Source organism: Pygocentrus nattereri, chromosome 25, assembly GCF_015220715.1.
Source record: "Pygocentrus nattereri isolate fPygNat1 chromosome 25, fPygNat1.pri, whole genome shotgun sequence".
In the NCBI taxonomy this organism is placed as follows: domain Eukaryota; kingdom Metazoa; phylum Chordata; class Actinopteri; order Characiformes; family Serrasalmidae; genus Pygocentrus; species Pygocentrus nattereri.
Window position 1 is genome coordinate 9,720,827 of NC_051235.1, and position 16,837 is coordinate 9,737,663.

The following is a 16,837-nucleotide window of genomic DNA, read 5'->3' on the forward strand; positions in this document are numbered from 1 at the left end:
CTGTGACTTTTGACTCACCCTGTATTTTGAACTTATATTTTAACATATTTTGTCCTGACTCTGCAAAGCAAACTAGTTCAATTTTAACAAAAAGGAACTTGGAAACTATATTTACACCAAAAATGGCATTGTATGTAATAATGAATGAAAGTAAGAACCATTAATATTGGTCAGTCATGGGCTGGAGGTTAGGGAACTGGCCCTGTGACCGGAAGGTTTCCGGTTTGATCCCCAGTGCTGACAGTCCATGACCTTGACACCTAGCCCCCAATCGTTCCCCGGGCGCCATGGATAGGGCTGCCTACCGCTCCGGGCAAGTGTGCTCACTGCCCCCTAGTGTGTGTGTATTCCCTAGTGTGTATGTGGTGTTTCACTTCATGGATGGGTTAAATGCGGAGCTGGAATTTTGTTTGTGGGATTAAAAAAGTATCACTTAACTTATTGAGGTTAACGTTACTCTGTGAAGAATATAAGGTATTTGACAAGTCTGTGTCAAAGGGTAAATTCAACCCTTTTGCTGCTGCTGATTTATACCAACAACTGCAATATTTTCAGTCAATTCACATTTGCATAATGAATTAAATTCAACTCTGAACCCCATGTGGATTGAAATGGGGAATTACCGCCTGTCTTGGAAAAGATGACCTCACTGTGGTGTGGACTTGTATGAAATTACGAAATAGAAGCTTCCACTGATTTGTTCTAGTGAATTTTCCATATACAAAGAGATTTTAGGATATGTAGTCTGGATAAACCAACCTCTGTGTGCAGCTGACTCGAAGTGTTGCGTACTGTCCTTCAAAGTCTTCATGTAGAAGACAAAAGGCCACATTTCCTCATGATCCTTACAGACTTTCTTCAGTTGGTTTTCATCACAGTACTGAAATATCCAATATAATAAGTTTAGTTAGACCACAAATCAAGAAAGAGACAAACAGCTCTCCCATACTGAGGGCTTTAAAGATTGAATTACATGATGCATGCAAGGAATTAAAGTGGAATTAAGCTGTGAGAACAAGTGAATGATGAAGGGACGATATAGAGCGCTATGGATATTCATTCGTTCTCAGTTTTTAAACCCCACTCTACAGATCACACACAATATTTTTACGTTTGTTTCTCTACCAGTAGCACTTTCTTGTGTTTGTACCTTTTTGGAGGGCCAGAATCCTGCTCAAATACACCTGATTCAACTCAGCTTTTTATTGTTAGGTTTACTATGTACTTTTGAACAGGGACATTTTCAATGTTGAACTCCCTGCCCTTCTGTGTGATGGGAGCTTGAATCATAATATTATTCATTAATATTCATTTTCCTGGTCTGCTGGTCACAGTGACATAGCCAAATAATATAATAATGCTTACTATGGCCAAAGACATGAACTGTAAATGTATAAAGGTTTTAATTTCAGGTTGATTGTAAGCTCAAAACCTCCTAACTAATATTAAGTATAACACCACACCACCAGTCAGTGTTGATGATCAGATTGACTGACAAACATTTGAAGACAAACACTTCAACAAATTACAACTTACCTCAAATTTCAGAACTACTTTGTCATTCTCACGTGTGCATTTCAGGAACTTACTGGAGCCAGTGAAGTTCAGTACAACAGGGACACCTCTATCAAGATCTGATAGTATATTTGTGATGTAGTAGTAAATAGTCATATCCACTGAAAGACAAACAATAAGCATATGTGTCATGCAATGGAATTTATATCATTCATCTTGACAAACAAAAACAGTAAGACAGAAGGTGATGTAACAATTTTTATAAGAACTGCAGGGTTTGCTAAAAAAAGTGCATTATTCTGTGTTTAGCCCTATTAATTCATGTCCTTTTGGGTTTTCAGTGAAGGACAGATTTTGTACAGTTTCACTGTGGGATTAGGTGGTACAACATGGCTTACTACTTGGCAAGGCAACAAAAAACTTGTAAAATGATGTAATATGAATATCTGCTGACCTGACAAGAAATTGTATGGTTTAAACTCTTGTACAAGCCTCATCCAGTGTTGTTTTTTGGCAGAGTTCCTGATGTAGTCCCTGCCAACTGAAGAAACAAAAGTTCAGTGGTCTTTACCACAAGATCACCAGGTATTGTAACTGTGATGAATTTCAATTAAAGTAGCCAACAGTGTTTCAATGATATGACTATATATATATATATATATATATATATATATATATATAGACAAGCAGACAAGTGTCAATGTTATATATTTAACAAACTGCTCTCTTAACCAGGCTGTCCCAGTCATCTGATCTAAATCCAATCATGAACTGGACAGTACTCAAGCAAAGACAGAAGAATCAGAAGATGTGGAGATCTTCCTCAAGAAGAAATGGTCTCAGATCTACATGTGTTTCATTCTGCCACTTCAAACATTACAAGAAGAGATATCACAAAATATAGTATTATAATACCGTAAGAATTTTTCATGATACATGATATGTCACAATATCTATTTTCTGAGTTGGAGCAGACGGTTAACAGATGGTTAAAAGAACAAATGATGCCACTTTTAAAAAAATACTATGAATGACAATGATTTTTCTGATTTGGCTGAAACGCTACACAAACTGCACTGCACTACATCCAGTTAAACAAGACTAATTATGCTCTCATTATGATAAGTTGTTCAGTGCTCTAAACATACTAACAATAATGACGATTCGCTCAGAAAAACATATTGTGACATTTTGTTGTGACTTATCACAATAACAATAAATATTGTCAGATTTCTGAGCTCTAGGAAGAGACATTATTTTGGCCAAGAGCTTGTTCTGACAGATTTGAGATTTGAGCACATACTGACAAAATCATGTAAGTGAATCCAATTAGTTAAAGAAATATTACTGTTATTTCCCTCTTCATGCAAAATGTGTACCATTTTTTAAAAACTCTTGCCTGATGTAACGTTGTTACACGAATCAGCTACCAAAACAACTTCACTGAGGTTGCACCCATGACAGCCGCAACTGTTGCAGGGGTTTTCAGGATCACAGCCTCTTCCACTCGTAACTGCTACACTGGTTTCATTCATGGACACAAGAAGCAGTTCCTGGTCATCTTCAGTGTAGTCACTCTCCCATTCACACATAGCTGGGTCCACTGCATTTTCTTCTCCCTCCAGACACTCCTCTCTAACCATAGCCATTCTGAAGTGCAAGGTGATCTCCTTGCTGTACGATGGGATACCATCAGACTCAAAGCATTCATTTATGCCTGTGTTGATGCTTGTTTGGTGTATAGTCTGTGAACAGAAGGAAAAAACTTAATGTACGTTTAGATACCAATGACCACAATCTGTAGAGTCCCAAAAGTCCTTGTAAAAGTTCTGATGGGTTATAAAAAGGATTACTTGCGCCACACTTCAGTCCCTTTAACACTTACTTAGCCGGGTCATTTGTTTCACTTCTCTAAACGGTGTGATTCCGTGTGTGTACATGTGTCTGGTTTCTGTTTGCTGTTACCGGCACACAAAATAAAAACAGAACTGATCCAATCACTCACTAAAAAGTGTAATTGACATCACTTTCATTGACAAACAAGCTGGCTGCCCAGCCACTGTTTAAACTATATATCTGAACTTCTCAAATATGCATCAGGCTTAGGTTAGATTTAAATTTCATGTTCAGATTCTCATAGCCTACTTTACCCCTGTTCTATAGTGGATCTGTACATCCACGACCAATGATACAGACTCTTGAGAATATATTCATAGAATTTCTAACACAGTAACATATAGACTTAGGAAACTTATTGTCACAGCCTGCAAACTATAAAATCACTGTAACCTGTATGGAACATTTCCACCATTACAATTATTAGCAACACCAGTCCTTCATCAGGTTGGATTTTCAGTTCAGGTGTGCGTGAGCTCCATGATGCCCATATCACATAGGCATGGATGCCTATTCCTGCCAGGTGTAGGACAAATACTCTACATTTTTGCTCTGTTTCTGGAAGAAATATATCAAGAATTTGGCTTGCTCCATATGATGCCTTACTATGTCTAAATACATCAAAATAATGACTGTAAAAATAAAATGCATGAAAAATAAAACAGTGAATGAATTCAGGATAGTTCTATTTAGTGCAGCTAAAGTGATGTTTGTATTTATATGTATATGAATATTAATTGTTCTGTGTTCAATATATTATATGTAAGATCTTCATCTGAACAAATACAGCTTTAGAATTAAACACATAAAGGCTAACTTGATATTTTAGCTCTGCCCTTAATAAGAACAGCACATTATGAAAAGTGCTGACACAAACTTATCACCACGTGTTAGACTCAGACAGATAGTCATCAAGCTGTACTCAAGTTCAAACCAAAATTTCAAGCCAGATTAAAGGTCTAACCTCACTTATCTGTCAGTTTGTGACCAAAACTACTCACCAGGCTGGGAGATCTTGAACATAGCATTTTGGCGAACTCCTCTGGGGGCAAATCCTTAGTCTTCACACCATTTATCATCAGGATTTTGTCTCCCTTCCTGCAGAATAAATGGAGAGAAACCATGAGTTATTACAACAGCTGCATCATATATGAAATCCCATAGACAGTAAACTGGGTCCACAGAGTGTAAACTGTTGACACTGTACACCGCGTATCAAAGTTTGGGGACAAAGTTTTTCAAAATGTTAATCAATAAGCATGTTTTCTTTGTTCATTCATATGTGTCAGTAACTCTGTCAAAGCAAATACCTCACCTATTTTTTTTTAAACAAGGGGCTGATGTGGTATGGTTTTACAGCACTGTTCAAGTCTCATTCCGTACAGTTTTTATATGGAAACTAAGCTGTTTCAATGTGTTGTCACAAAAACCAGCATGTTTGCTTACATCTGTCTTTTCAGCTGACAGCAGTTCAGCCCATTTATGCTAGGTATAAAGAGCCTGAACATTTCAGCCTGAAGTGCTTTTTGAATCAGGCACAATGAAGGACAGGGCTAATTTGCATATATCATTTCTAAAGGCGCAGTAAAGAAAACAGCTTTCTTAAATCCAAGGAAGATCAGAAAATGATGACGGAAATTTTAATTATTACTGTTTTAGTAGGTAAAACCACACAAATCTCAAAAGTGGATCTCTGAGGAAAAAAGAAAATATGAGAAAAAATGGCATAGAGGCTTTTTATATTTTCTGCGAGAGGAATTACAGCTCATGTACGTGCTCTCTGACCAGAGTGAAACGTGTGAGAGTGCAGACTCAGCACTTTTGTGTGCTGCTATGTCTCTTTCTCTGTATAAAAGATGGCCAAGGCTTCCATTATTGCAGGCACTGTGATTTTTCCTAGTGATCACACGTTCAGAGCAGAATTTGGACTGCTAAAAGACTATTAGTGATGGAGTAATCAGAATTATAAAACATGACTAATGTGTGACTTTTCATGTGTTAGCTTATTCAAAAATATAGTTTGTGACACTAATAAGGACGGAATGATGGGGAAAATATCCAATTGTGATTTTTCTGACTAATATTGCAATTGTTAAGTTGTTGCAGTGTAAAGATGTAATTTGAGCACATACATTGTGTGTGTTTGACTGGCATGTGGCATGGTACGGCTGGTAGAACGCGCAGGTGATCTTACCTGGCAAAAGTACTTTGTGCGTGGGTCAAAACTTTCTTCACTTTATAGTGGTGTTCCCCATCAACTACAGTGTGAAGCAGGGAAACCCCCTCACAAAGAGGACTGGCCTAGAAAACAGCATAAAAACAATTTATAAACACAACTCTTGAAACACAAGTCAAATTCATTCTGAAACTTAGGTGGTGACTAAATTAGGTGAAGGTAACTGAAGGGATACAAGACAGACAGATAGAAAGGTTGAGTATTTATAATGATACATAATGGTAGATAATGATATGCTTTGCCCTTTAAAAGTTTGGAATCACTGTTTCAAATAACATAAAACCCATTTTATGTTTTATACATAAATGTATAAAATGATAACATGATGCTACTACTCTATAGTTTTCAAACAATTTGCAGGTGTCTGTTTAAGAAATGTTCAAGGACAAACTAAACTCTAGATCACTGGTTTATGTTTATTATATATTTCCATATGCACTATGCAAGTTATCATTGAACAATATAATATAATACAACCCCAATTCCAATGAAGTTGGGACGTTGTGTAAAACATAAATAAAAACAGAATACAATGACTTGCAAATCCTTTTCAACCTATATTCAATTGAATACACCACAAAGACAAGATATTTAATGTTCAAACAGATAAACTTTATTGTTTTTTGCAAATATTCACTGATTTTGAATCTGATGCCTGCAACACGTTCCAAAGAAGTTGGGACAGGGGCAACAAAAGACTGGGAAAGTTGAGGAATGCTCAAAAAACACCTGTTTGGAACATTCCACAGGTGAACAGGTTCATTGGAAACAGATGAGTGTCATGATTGGGTATAAAGGGAGCATCCCTGAAAGGCTCAGTCGTTCACAAGCAAGGACAGGGCGAGGTTCACCACTCTGTGAACAACTGCATGATCAAATAGTCCAACAGTTTAAGAATAGCATTTCTCAACGTGTAATTGCAGGGAATTTCATCATCTACAGTCAATAATATCATCAAAGGATTCAGAGAATCTGGAGAAATCTCTGCAAGTAAGCGGCAAGGCAGAAAACCAACATTGAATGCCCGTGACCTTCGATCTCTCAGGCGGCACTATATTAAAAACCCACATCATTCTGTAACAGATATTACCACATGGGCTCAGGAACACTTCAGAAAACCACTGTCAGTGAACTCAGTTCGTCGCTCCATCTACAAGTGCAAGTTAAAACTCTGCCATGCAAAGCGAAAACCAGATATCAACAACACCCAGAAACACCGCTGGCTTCTCTGGGCCCAAGCTCATCTGAGATGGACTGACGCAAAGTGGAAAAGTGTCCTGTGGTCTGACGAGTCCACATTTTAAATTGGTTTTGGAAATCATGGACGTCGTGTCCTCTGGGCCAAAGAGGAAAAGGATTGTCCGGATTGTTATCAGCGCAAAGTTCAAAAGCCAGCATCTCTGATGGTGAGGGGGGTGTGTTAGTGCCCATGGCAGGGGTAACTTGCACATCTGTGAAGGCCCCATTAATGCTGAAAGGTACATACAGGTTTTGGAGCAACATATGCTGCCATCCAAGCTACACCTTTCTCAGGGACATCCCTGATTATTTCAGCAAGACAATGCCAAGCCACATTCTGCACGTGTTACAACAGTGGTTTCGTTGTAAAAGAGTGCAGGTACTAGACTGGCCTGCCTGCAGTCCAGACCTGTCTCCCATTGAAAATGTGTGGCGCATTATGAAGTGCAAAATACGACAACGGAGACCCCGGACTGTTGAGCAACTGAAGTTGTACATCAAGCAAGAATGGGAAAGAATACAACACCTGCAACAGGGCCGCTGTGCTGAGTTTATTTACAAGCAAAACTGAGGGAAACACCACTGCTCATGTTTTGCAGTACAGGTATGAGCTGCACGGTTTCAGAGACAACCTGAAACGCTAGTGGGCTTTACATGGTGGAGAAGAAAGCATACAAAAAGAAACAGTGAATAACCTAATTAGTTTTACTTGAATACCTTTTAAAGAGTAGGGTAAAGGTTGCCAAAAACAGCCCACACAGAAAGGAGAATGAAATCAAAGAGACAAAAACCACAAGCTCATGTGAAACTGCTCACACTCTCAGGTGAAACTCTAAACATGGGCTTTAGAAATGAACTGTATCTGCTTCTAGATCTTTCTTTTTTCTGATTTTGTACTTATTTTAATGTACCAAAGCACATCAACAGTCTATTCAGGCTTTACTGTGCACAGCATGGACATGAACAGTTTTTTTACTGAATTGTAGCAATGACAGAGCAGAGACATCATACAGGTTTAAGAGAAGTAGGAGTTACTAATGTGGACAAGATACTTACAATCTGATCTTCTCCTTGGGGGGGGGGGCGGGGGGGGGGGGGTAGTGTGTGCTTGGTTTCTTGATTATTTCTTTCTAGTTAATTGTAAATATATAAATGAAGTGTATGTAGTGTCTCCCATTGAAAATGTGTGGCGCATTATGAAGTGTAAAATACGACAATGGAGACCCCGGACTGCTGAGCAACTGAAGTTGTACATCAAGCAAGAATTGGAAAGAATTCCACCTACAAAGCGTCAACAATTAGTGTCCTCAGTTCCCAAACGCTTATTGATTGTTGTTAAAAGGTGATGTAACACAGTGGTAAACACACCCCTGTCCCATCTTCTTTGGAACATGTTGCAGGCATCAAATTCAAAATGAGGGAATATTTGCAAAAAAAAAAAAGTTTATCCGTTTGAACATTACATATCTTGTCTTTGTAGTGGATTCAATTGAATATAGGTTGAAAAGGATTTGCAAATCATCGTATTCTGTTTTTATTTATGTTTTACACAAGTCCCAACTTCATTGGAATTGGGGTTGTATAATATAATATAATATAATATAATATAATATAATATAATATAATATAATATAATATAATATAATATAATATACACTGATTCCAAACTCTTAAACTGTTCTGTACATCTCAGAAGGAACGTTTCAGTAAATAGGCTAAAATATACATAATATACACATAAAATCACTCTGTACCTGTTCCATGTTGCTGTCTTGGCAGATGCTAACAACTTGGCAGGAGCACAAGAGCTCACTCACATATATACAGCAAGAAAGTGGGAGGGTCCACGACTAAATATATTCAGAGTTGACGTTGATGGATTGTGAGGCGTTCTCGAGAAAAGAGGAAGCAGCGCACAGTCGCAAGAGAGGAACAAGTAATGATGTCACCAGCAACAGAAAAAATTTACCTCTGTTTTTAAAAAAGGAAGGTGTGCTCTGGGTGAAAGAATATACCAAACACAGTGAATGGAGTCGGATATAAAAATGAGTACATAGCACATCTCTGGTGTGATATATATGATTTATTGAACTGTTTTACAAGTAATTCACCTTTTTATTCCTTCCTGTAATTACTACAACACCTGCAACAGGGCCGCTGTGCTGAGTTTATTTACAAGCAAAACTGAGGGAAACACCACTGCTCATGTTTTGCAGTACAGGTATGAGCTGCACGGTTTCAGAGACAACCTGAAACACTAGTGGGCTTTACATGGTGGAGAAGAAAGCATACAAAAAGAAACAGTGAATAACCTAATTAGTTTTACTTGAATACCTTTTAAAGAGTAGGGTAAAGGTTGCCAAAAACAGCCCACACAGAAAGGAGAATGAAATCAAAGAGACAAAAACCACAAGCTCATGTGAAACTGCTCACACTCTCAGGTGAAACTCTAAACATGGGCTTTAGAAATGAACTGTATCTGCTTCTAGATCTTTCTTTTTTCTGATTTTGTACTTATTTTAATGTACCAAAGCACATCAACAGTCTATTCAGGCTTTACTGTGCACAGCATGGACATGAACAGTTTTTTTACTGAATTGTAGCAATGACAGAGCAGAGACATCATACAGGTTTAAGAGAAGTAGGAGTTACTAATGTGGAGGGGGGGGTAGTGTGCTTGGTTTCTTGATTATTTCTTTCTAGTTAATTGTAAATATATAAATGAAGTGTATGTAGTGTGATGACTGCGGATTGATGTTACTTGTCCTCTTCGAATGCACTAAGATCACTGAAAAGTAGATGAAAATTGGGCCTCTCTTCCGGAAGCTGGAAACGGAGAACAAAGCACACACGTTGGGCACATGTGCTTGATAAATGCCCTATTGCATAATTTCACAGACTCAGTTTAAATATGATTCAGAGAAGAAGCACAGAAAAAAGAAAAAGGAGGAAATGGATAAGAAAGAGGAAACAGACAGTAGCCAGGTTTCCTTTTTTTTTTTTTTTTTTGTATGGAACACATGAGACTCGGGAATGTAAAAATATCAGAGAGAATGGTCATACATAATCAATACCTCAGACCAGGTATTGATCAGATAGTATTTGCATAAAAGCTTGTTTTACTTGATGTTCATAATTTTTTTGCAGGTGAACAGAAACTATACAAATATAAAATGAAATATGAATCATCAAGTGTTTACATTTTTACTCGCTGTAGCAACAGAATTTAGCAGAAGGCAGTGGGTAAAAAGGAACTGATACATGATTAGGGTAGTTCACTATTAACTAAACAATAACCACAATTCTGAGTCTCAGAATTTCTTAGTAACTATGGTTTCCTAGACTACTCATATATAACCAATCAATTCTACATTAATTGATCAATACCCGAGTCTGACAAGGCTCCTGCTAAACTATTAACTAATGTAGTCTATTCCAATAGTTCCAACAGTAGTGAAATACACTATACAGTGTGCAGTCTCTACAATATGATTAATTATACCCTCTATTTCTATTCACAGAAACATGTTCATGTAGGCTCAGAGAAGGCTGGGGCATCACACCACACTGTACTGACTGGTGCCCCTCACATGTTTATTTTGATCAGAAACCCTAAAAGGCTAATCTTCATATTTGGCAGTGTGAACCAATTTGCACATCAGCTTACAAATGGGACAGCTACTAAAATATTACAATATTCAGTAGACCAATCTGCTTACCTCTCATGTTTAGAAAAGAAAACACCATTATTTTCTGCAGGAACATGTGTTCCAATGTGTTTCTTCTGAACAGTAATTCTCCTTTATTGTCCTCTTGTCCGCATGTAATTACTGTCAGTCAGATAATGAATGAGGTGTTGCTGTTTTTCATTAGGAGCTAATGATAATCATATATTTCATATAATTATTTTATTGTATTAGTGGTAGCATAAGCATATGCTATATATATTTATTTCTGTATATATTTATGCTGACATATAAAATAAGAAACATTCTTCTATTGAACATTCTTCAGTTGAATTAAATAAACTTACCTTTACCAATAGAGTTGTGGTGTTTCTGTTGAGTGCCATTGAGGTTTTTGCCAGCGCTGGTAAAGAAGTTAATCATGCGTTCTCAGTTGATTGGTTTGATAATTCTCTTCATATTATGCTGGCTTGGCCGGAAAGTGGGTGCCAGGCACCTCTTGCAGTCTACCACCTGCTTTCTGGCCTTAGTGGTGATCAGGATCACTTTATAATACTGTTCCTGATCATGATTAACTCCTAGTTAATAAATAGTGAGTTACCATGTGCCTCACTTTATAATACTGTTCCTGATCATGATTAACTCCTAGTTCATTAATAGTGAATTGCCATGTGTTTTACTTTATAACATTGTCCCTGATTATAATTTACTCCTAGTTCATTAATGATGAGTTATCATGTGTCTCACTTTATAATACTGCTCCCCATCATAATTTACTCCTAGTTCATTAGTTATGAGTTACCATGTATTTCAATTTGTACTGTTCCTGATGATCAATAACTCCTAGTTCATTAATAATGAGTTACCATTGTTTCATTTTATTTTGTTCCTGATCATCAATAACTCCTTGTTAATTAATAATGAGTTACCATTCTTTCATTTCATATTATTCCTGATTATCATTAGCTCCTAATGAAAAACAGCAACACCTCATTCATTATCTGACTGACAGTAATTACATGCGGACAAGAGGACAATAAAGGAGAATTACTGTTCAGAAGAAACACATTGGAACACATGTTCCTGCAGAAAATAATGATGTTTTCTTTTCTAAACATGAGAGGTAAGCAGACTGGTCTACTGAATACTGTAATATATTAGTAGCTGTCCCAATTGTAGGCTGGTGTGCAAATTGGTTCACACTGCCAAATATGAAGATTAGCCTTTTAGGGTTTCTGATCAAAACAAACATGTGAGGGGCACCAGTCAGTACAGTGTGGTGTGATGCCCCAGCCTTCTCTGAGCCTACATGAACATGTTTCTGTGAATAGAAATAGAGGGTATAATTAATCATACTGTAGAGACTGCACACTCTATAGTGTATTTCACTACTGTTGGAACTATTGGAATAGACTACATTAGTTAATAGTTTAGCAGGAGCCTTGTCAGACTTGGGAATTGAGCAATTAATGTAGAATTGATTGGTTATATATGAGTAGTTATTCTAAGAAACCATATTTACTAAGAAATTCTCTATGAGACTGAATAGTTATTGTTTAGTTAACAGTTAACTACCCTAATCATTAGTTCACTATTACCTGCTGAATAGTTTACTAGTAATTCTTGGTAGTTAAGAGAAGTTACTTAAGCATTAATGCAGAACTACTCTTTAGCTCCTGCTTAGTTCCTGATTAGTTACTTATTAACTAAGAAACAGTATTGTAAAGTCTTACTGTAACTAGGGCAATACATTTGCATGCTTTTTCAGACTCCACGCTCTTATTTTGTTAGAATAGGTTAGAAAAGACAAAAGCAGTGCCATGTTTAACAAATTACTATCAAAAACTATACTCAAATGGTTTGCATTAAACATTTCATATATTGTGCTGCACTAAACCCAAGTATACAGTTCAATTAGGAATAATTTTAATAATGCTGTCTTTGAAACTGAACATGCAGTTGGGGGTTGTTTTTTTTTTTAAGTACTGATGTTATCCACAATATGCTCTTAAAACCATAACGATAGGATAACAGTAAATACGATCTTATTGCCTGGCTCTAAAATATAACTGTAAAATGAATCAAAACAGCAGAAGTTCCTCAAAATTCATGAATTCTCTAAAAACCATTTTTTCTTCAAAAGTGCTATAATGAATGTGACAGTGATTTTTATTCTCTTGTACAGAGTTGATAGAAACTCAGCCATATTAAACATATTTTTTAAAACAATTCAAGCTGTTCAGTTTAATTTGACATCTGGTTGAAAAAGTGTTTCATGAAACATAGATTTTGCACATGATGCCCCACTTAAGAATTCCTCAGTTTCAATGTTTATGTTTGTGAGAGCAAAAAAAAAAAGAAGAGGAAAAGAAAAGAAGAGGAATCTGATACTGCTACCTCGTGCCAGCATGCTTTCATAACTTGGTATATCTGATCTGTGGCCAGCTGTGGTCTGTAGAGGCGATGGCCCTGCAACACTCTCTCTGCTACACGGGCGTTATCGTAGTGCTCATAGGGCTGCTTGCCCAGACTGTACACCTCCCACATCAGCACGCCTGCATGAAAAAGTCATCATCATTATCCTCCTATTCCTCTTCCTCCTTGTCACAGTCATAATCAACAACATGAGCAGTACTACTTGACCTATTTATCACCACCAAGACTGCGATGATCATTTTCATCATAATCAAACTGCACTGACAATGGGCTCCAGTGGCTACAGTGACTGTATTTCAAAATGAATCATTACAGATTATTCGTGTCTAGTGATGAATCCTCATGAATTCATTCACCAAATTCTGCACTGAAGAAAGGATATGGCACAGATTTAAACTCAGATCGGAAAGGCCTATGTCTCATGCCTTTTCCTTGAGAACTTACAATAAAGAAAGTACAACAGCAATGGATTGAAGGTGATTTTAAGCAGACCAAGTTACTGGATAGGCTTCAAAAAAAGAAGAACCAGCTAAAGAGAACCAATGAGTAGGGCTTCAATACTTTAAAGGTACCAACTGAGTCTCACGATTGTGAATGCAAATCTCACAAGTTTTCAGCTTCTAAATGTATGTATCACAAAATTGTGGTGGGCTACATGGTAGCAGCCTAAAACAAGACTCAACTATGTATTTGGATTACACCAGCCAGCATTACTGACCAATACAATCACCGTGTACTGAACACCAATGAACCGATTTTGCCGTGCTGACATTTAAAAAGCCTACCAAAACAGATGTGAAGAAAAATCTGCCAGCATCCACACAAATATCTTGGGATTTTGTTCACGAGTGAAGGAAGGATAGAGCAAGAGGTTGACAGGCAGATTTGTGCGGTGTCTGCAGTAATGCGGACCCTATACCGGTCCGTCATGGTGAAGAGAGAGCTGAGCCAGAAGGCGAAGCTATCAATTTACCGGTCACTCCATGTTCCGACTCTCACCTATGGTCACGAGTTTTGGGTAGTGACCCAAAGAACGAGTTCACGGATACAAGTGGCCGAAATGAGCTTTCTCCGCAGGGTCGCCAGGCTCTCCCTTAGAGATAGAGTGAGAAGATCGGCGATTCTGGAAAGGCTCAGCGAAGAGCCGCTGCTCCTCCACATTGAGAGAAGCCAGTTGAGGTGGTTCAGGCATCTGGCAAGGATGGCCTCCAGACGCCTCCCTAGGGAGGTGTTCCAGACATGTCCGACAGGGAGGAGACCCCGGGGAAGACCCAGGACACGTTGGAGGGATTATATCTCACGACTGACTTGGGAACGCCTTGGTATCCCTCTGGAAGTGCTGGAGGAGGTGGTGGGGGAGAGGAAGGCCTGGGCCTCTTTGCTTAGGCTGCTGCCCCCGTGACTCAGACCTGGATAAGTGGTTGAGGATGGATGGATGGATGGATGGATCTACACAATGTACAACCTGAATTTCAAAAAGGTTTGGACGCTGTGTAAAATGTAAATAAATGTAAATTAAAACAGAATGATTTGCAAATCTCATAGATTCATATTTTATTCACAATAGACCATAGAACACATGTCAGATGCTGAAAGTGAGACATTTTCCATTTCATGACAAACATTAATTCATTTAGAACTTGATGGCAGCATCTAAAATAAGTTGGGACAAAGGCAACAAAAGGCTGGAAAGCTAAGTGGTACTAATAAAGAATAGCTGGAGGAGCAATTGGCAACTAAATCACATGACCTGGTATAAAAAAGAGTATTTTAAGGATGGAGAGTCTCTCAGAAGCAAAGATGGGAAGAGGTTCACCTATCTGTGAAAAACTGCATTTAAAAAGTGTGGAACAATTGTAGAAAAATGTTCCTCTACATAAAGTTGCAAATCTACAGTACATATTATATCATCAAAAGGCTGATGGTCAATATTGGATGCTTGTGATCTTCCGGTGGCACTGCATTGAAAATAGGCATGAATCTATACTGGATGGGCTCAGGGGCACTTCCAGAAATCATTGTCTGTGACCAGAGTTCACCATGCAATCCACAAATGCAAGTTAAAGTTGCATCATGCAAAGAAGAAGCCATATGTCAACATGATCCAGAAACGCTGTCATCTTCTCTGGGCCAAAGCTCATTTAAAATGGTCTGAGGCAAAATAAAAAAAGCTGTTCTGTGGCCAGATGAATCAAAATTTTTAATTATTTTTGGAAACCATGGATGCTGTGTCCTGTGGACTCAAGAGGAGAAGGACCATACAGCTTGTTATCAGCACACAGTTCAAAAGCCTGCATCTCTGATGGTATGGCTTGCATTAGTGCCTATGACATGGACAGCTTACATATCTGGAAAGGCACCATCGATGCTAAACAGTAAATAGAGGTTTTAGTAAAACATATTCCATGACCTAGACAATTTCTCTTTCAGCGAAAGCCTTGCACATTTCAGCAAGACAATGCTAAACCACATACTGCATCCATCACAACAGCAGACCTTTGTGGAAGAAGAATCTGGGTGCTGAACTGGCCTGCCTGCAGAACTTCATCAGAGAAGAATGGGACAACATTCCCCTCCCAAAACTCCTCACTTCCCTGACATTTACAGACTGTTGTTACTGGATGCTACACAATGTCAGTGTCACAACGCTAGACAATGCCTGTCCCAACTTTTTTGAGGTGTGTTGCTGCCATCATATTCTAAATAAATTAATACTGCATTTTTCATTAAATGGAAACTTTCAACATCTGACATGTGTTCTATGTTTTATTGTGAATAAAATGTAGGTCTATGAGATTTCATTGCATTCTGTTTTTATTTACATGATTTTACATTTTACACAGCATCCCAACTTTTTTGAAATGGCTTTTTTTCGCCTCCATTCCTCCTAAAGAAATACACTACCTATAGTCATTAAAGCCAGTTCCAACAATAAGAGACATTAGGCCTCATTCGTCAACTGTTCTTTAGAAGAAATTTCTTCCTTAAACCCACTTATGCAGTTTTCATGAAGATTCTGATATTCACCAGTGTTTTCTTATTTGGCATTTGTTCTTAGGTATTGCCTGCTATGTGTGCCATCTCTAGACACTGTCAATCACCGCTACCGCTGGTGCTGGGTTGTTTAGGTTGACAGGGAGATGCCACTGTGTTTATACACTATTAAAGTAGTAGATACATTATTAGTTTACTTATATTTCATGAATATACAGTACTGTGCAAATATCTTCTATATAAAATATATATATATATATATATATAATCTATATAAATATCTGCACGATTTAAAGCCATTATATATATATATATATATATATATATATATATATATATATGCTTGAGCTTCTTGTGAATAAACAATACTATTTAAGATACATGCAAACAAGCACAAATACAGTAAAAAATAACTAAAAAAATGATTTGGTCTGGTCCCAGACTTCTCCTCATTGCACCCAGTCATTGTATAGTTCATTAAATTCCATCATGAGTGCATTTGACTTAATGTAGTGAAGTACTGATGAGTAAAATCAAGTACTGGATGACAACTACAATTAGTACTGGGCTACTTCTAGGAGAACTTTGGAAAGGGTTGAACACATTGATAGCTGTATTAATGTTATTTGTATTTATTCTAATATTGGTGTTTGTCTGAGTAGATGCTTACGGACCAGATAAATACCCTTTAAAATCAAATTTTCTCAGGTGCCTAAAACCTTTGCACAGTACTGTAACACTGGTAAACACTTTTTATAGCCTATCTTTACTATTAAAACAAAATTTTTAACATTTGAAACCATGTTGACAGGAACTTTAATATCAGTTCTTCTGA

The 16,837-nt window shown here is 37.5% G+C and overlaps 2 protein-coding genes across 5 annotated transcripts in view; both read right to left on the minus strand.

Moving 5' to 3' along the window:
- LOC108425746 lies at positions 1–8,688 on the minus strand. The gene is made up of 7 exons (XM_037534684.1): positions 8,641–8,688; positions 5,606–5,712; positions 4,413–4,509; positions 2,915–3,260; positions 1,970–2,056; positions 1,537–1,676; positions 1–880 (listed from the first exon to the last, which is right to left on the minus strand). The coding sequence occupies exons 1-7, from the start codon at positions 8,647–8,649 to the stop codon at positions 647–649; spliced, it is 1,020 nt and encodes a 339-aa protein (XP_037390581.1). The 5' UTR covers positions 8,650–8,688; the 3' UTR covers positions 1–646.
- Positions 7,988–16,837, minus strand: part of LOC108425743 (cytoplasmic tyrosine-protein kinase BMX) — a 24,381-nt gene continuing 15,531 nt past the window's right edge. For 2 of the 4 annotated variants that reach the window (XM_037534681.1, XM_037534682.1), the window contains exons 19-20: positions 12,967–13,127; positions 8,950–9,712 (exon numbers count right to left, since the gene is read on the minus strand). In XM_037534681.1, coding sequence (XP_037390578.1) covers positions 9,644–9,712; positions 12,967–13,127 — 230 coding nt within the window. In that variant the 3' untranslated portion in view covers positions 8,950–9,643. Of the gene's footprint in view, positions 8,050–8,949; positions 9,713–12,966; positions 13,128–16,837 lie in introns of those variants that run through there. The other 2 variants (XM_037534683.1, XM_017694654.2) reach the window with 2 other exon arrangements.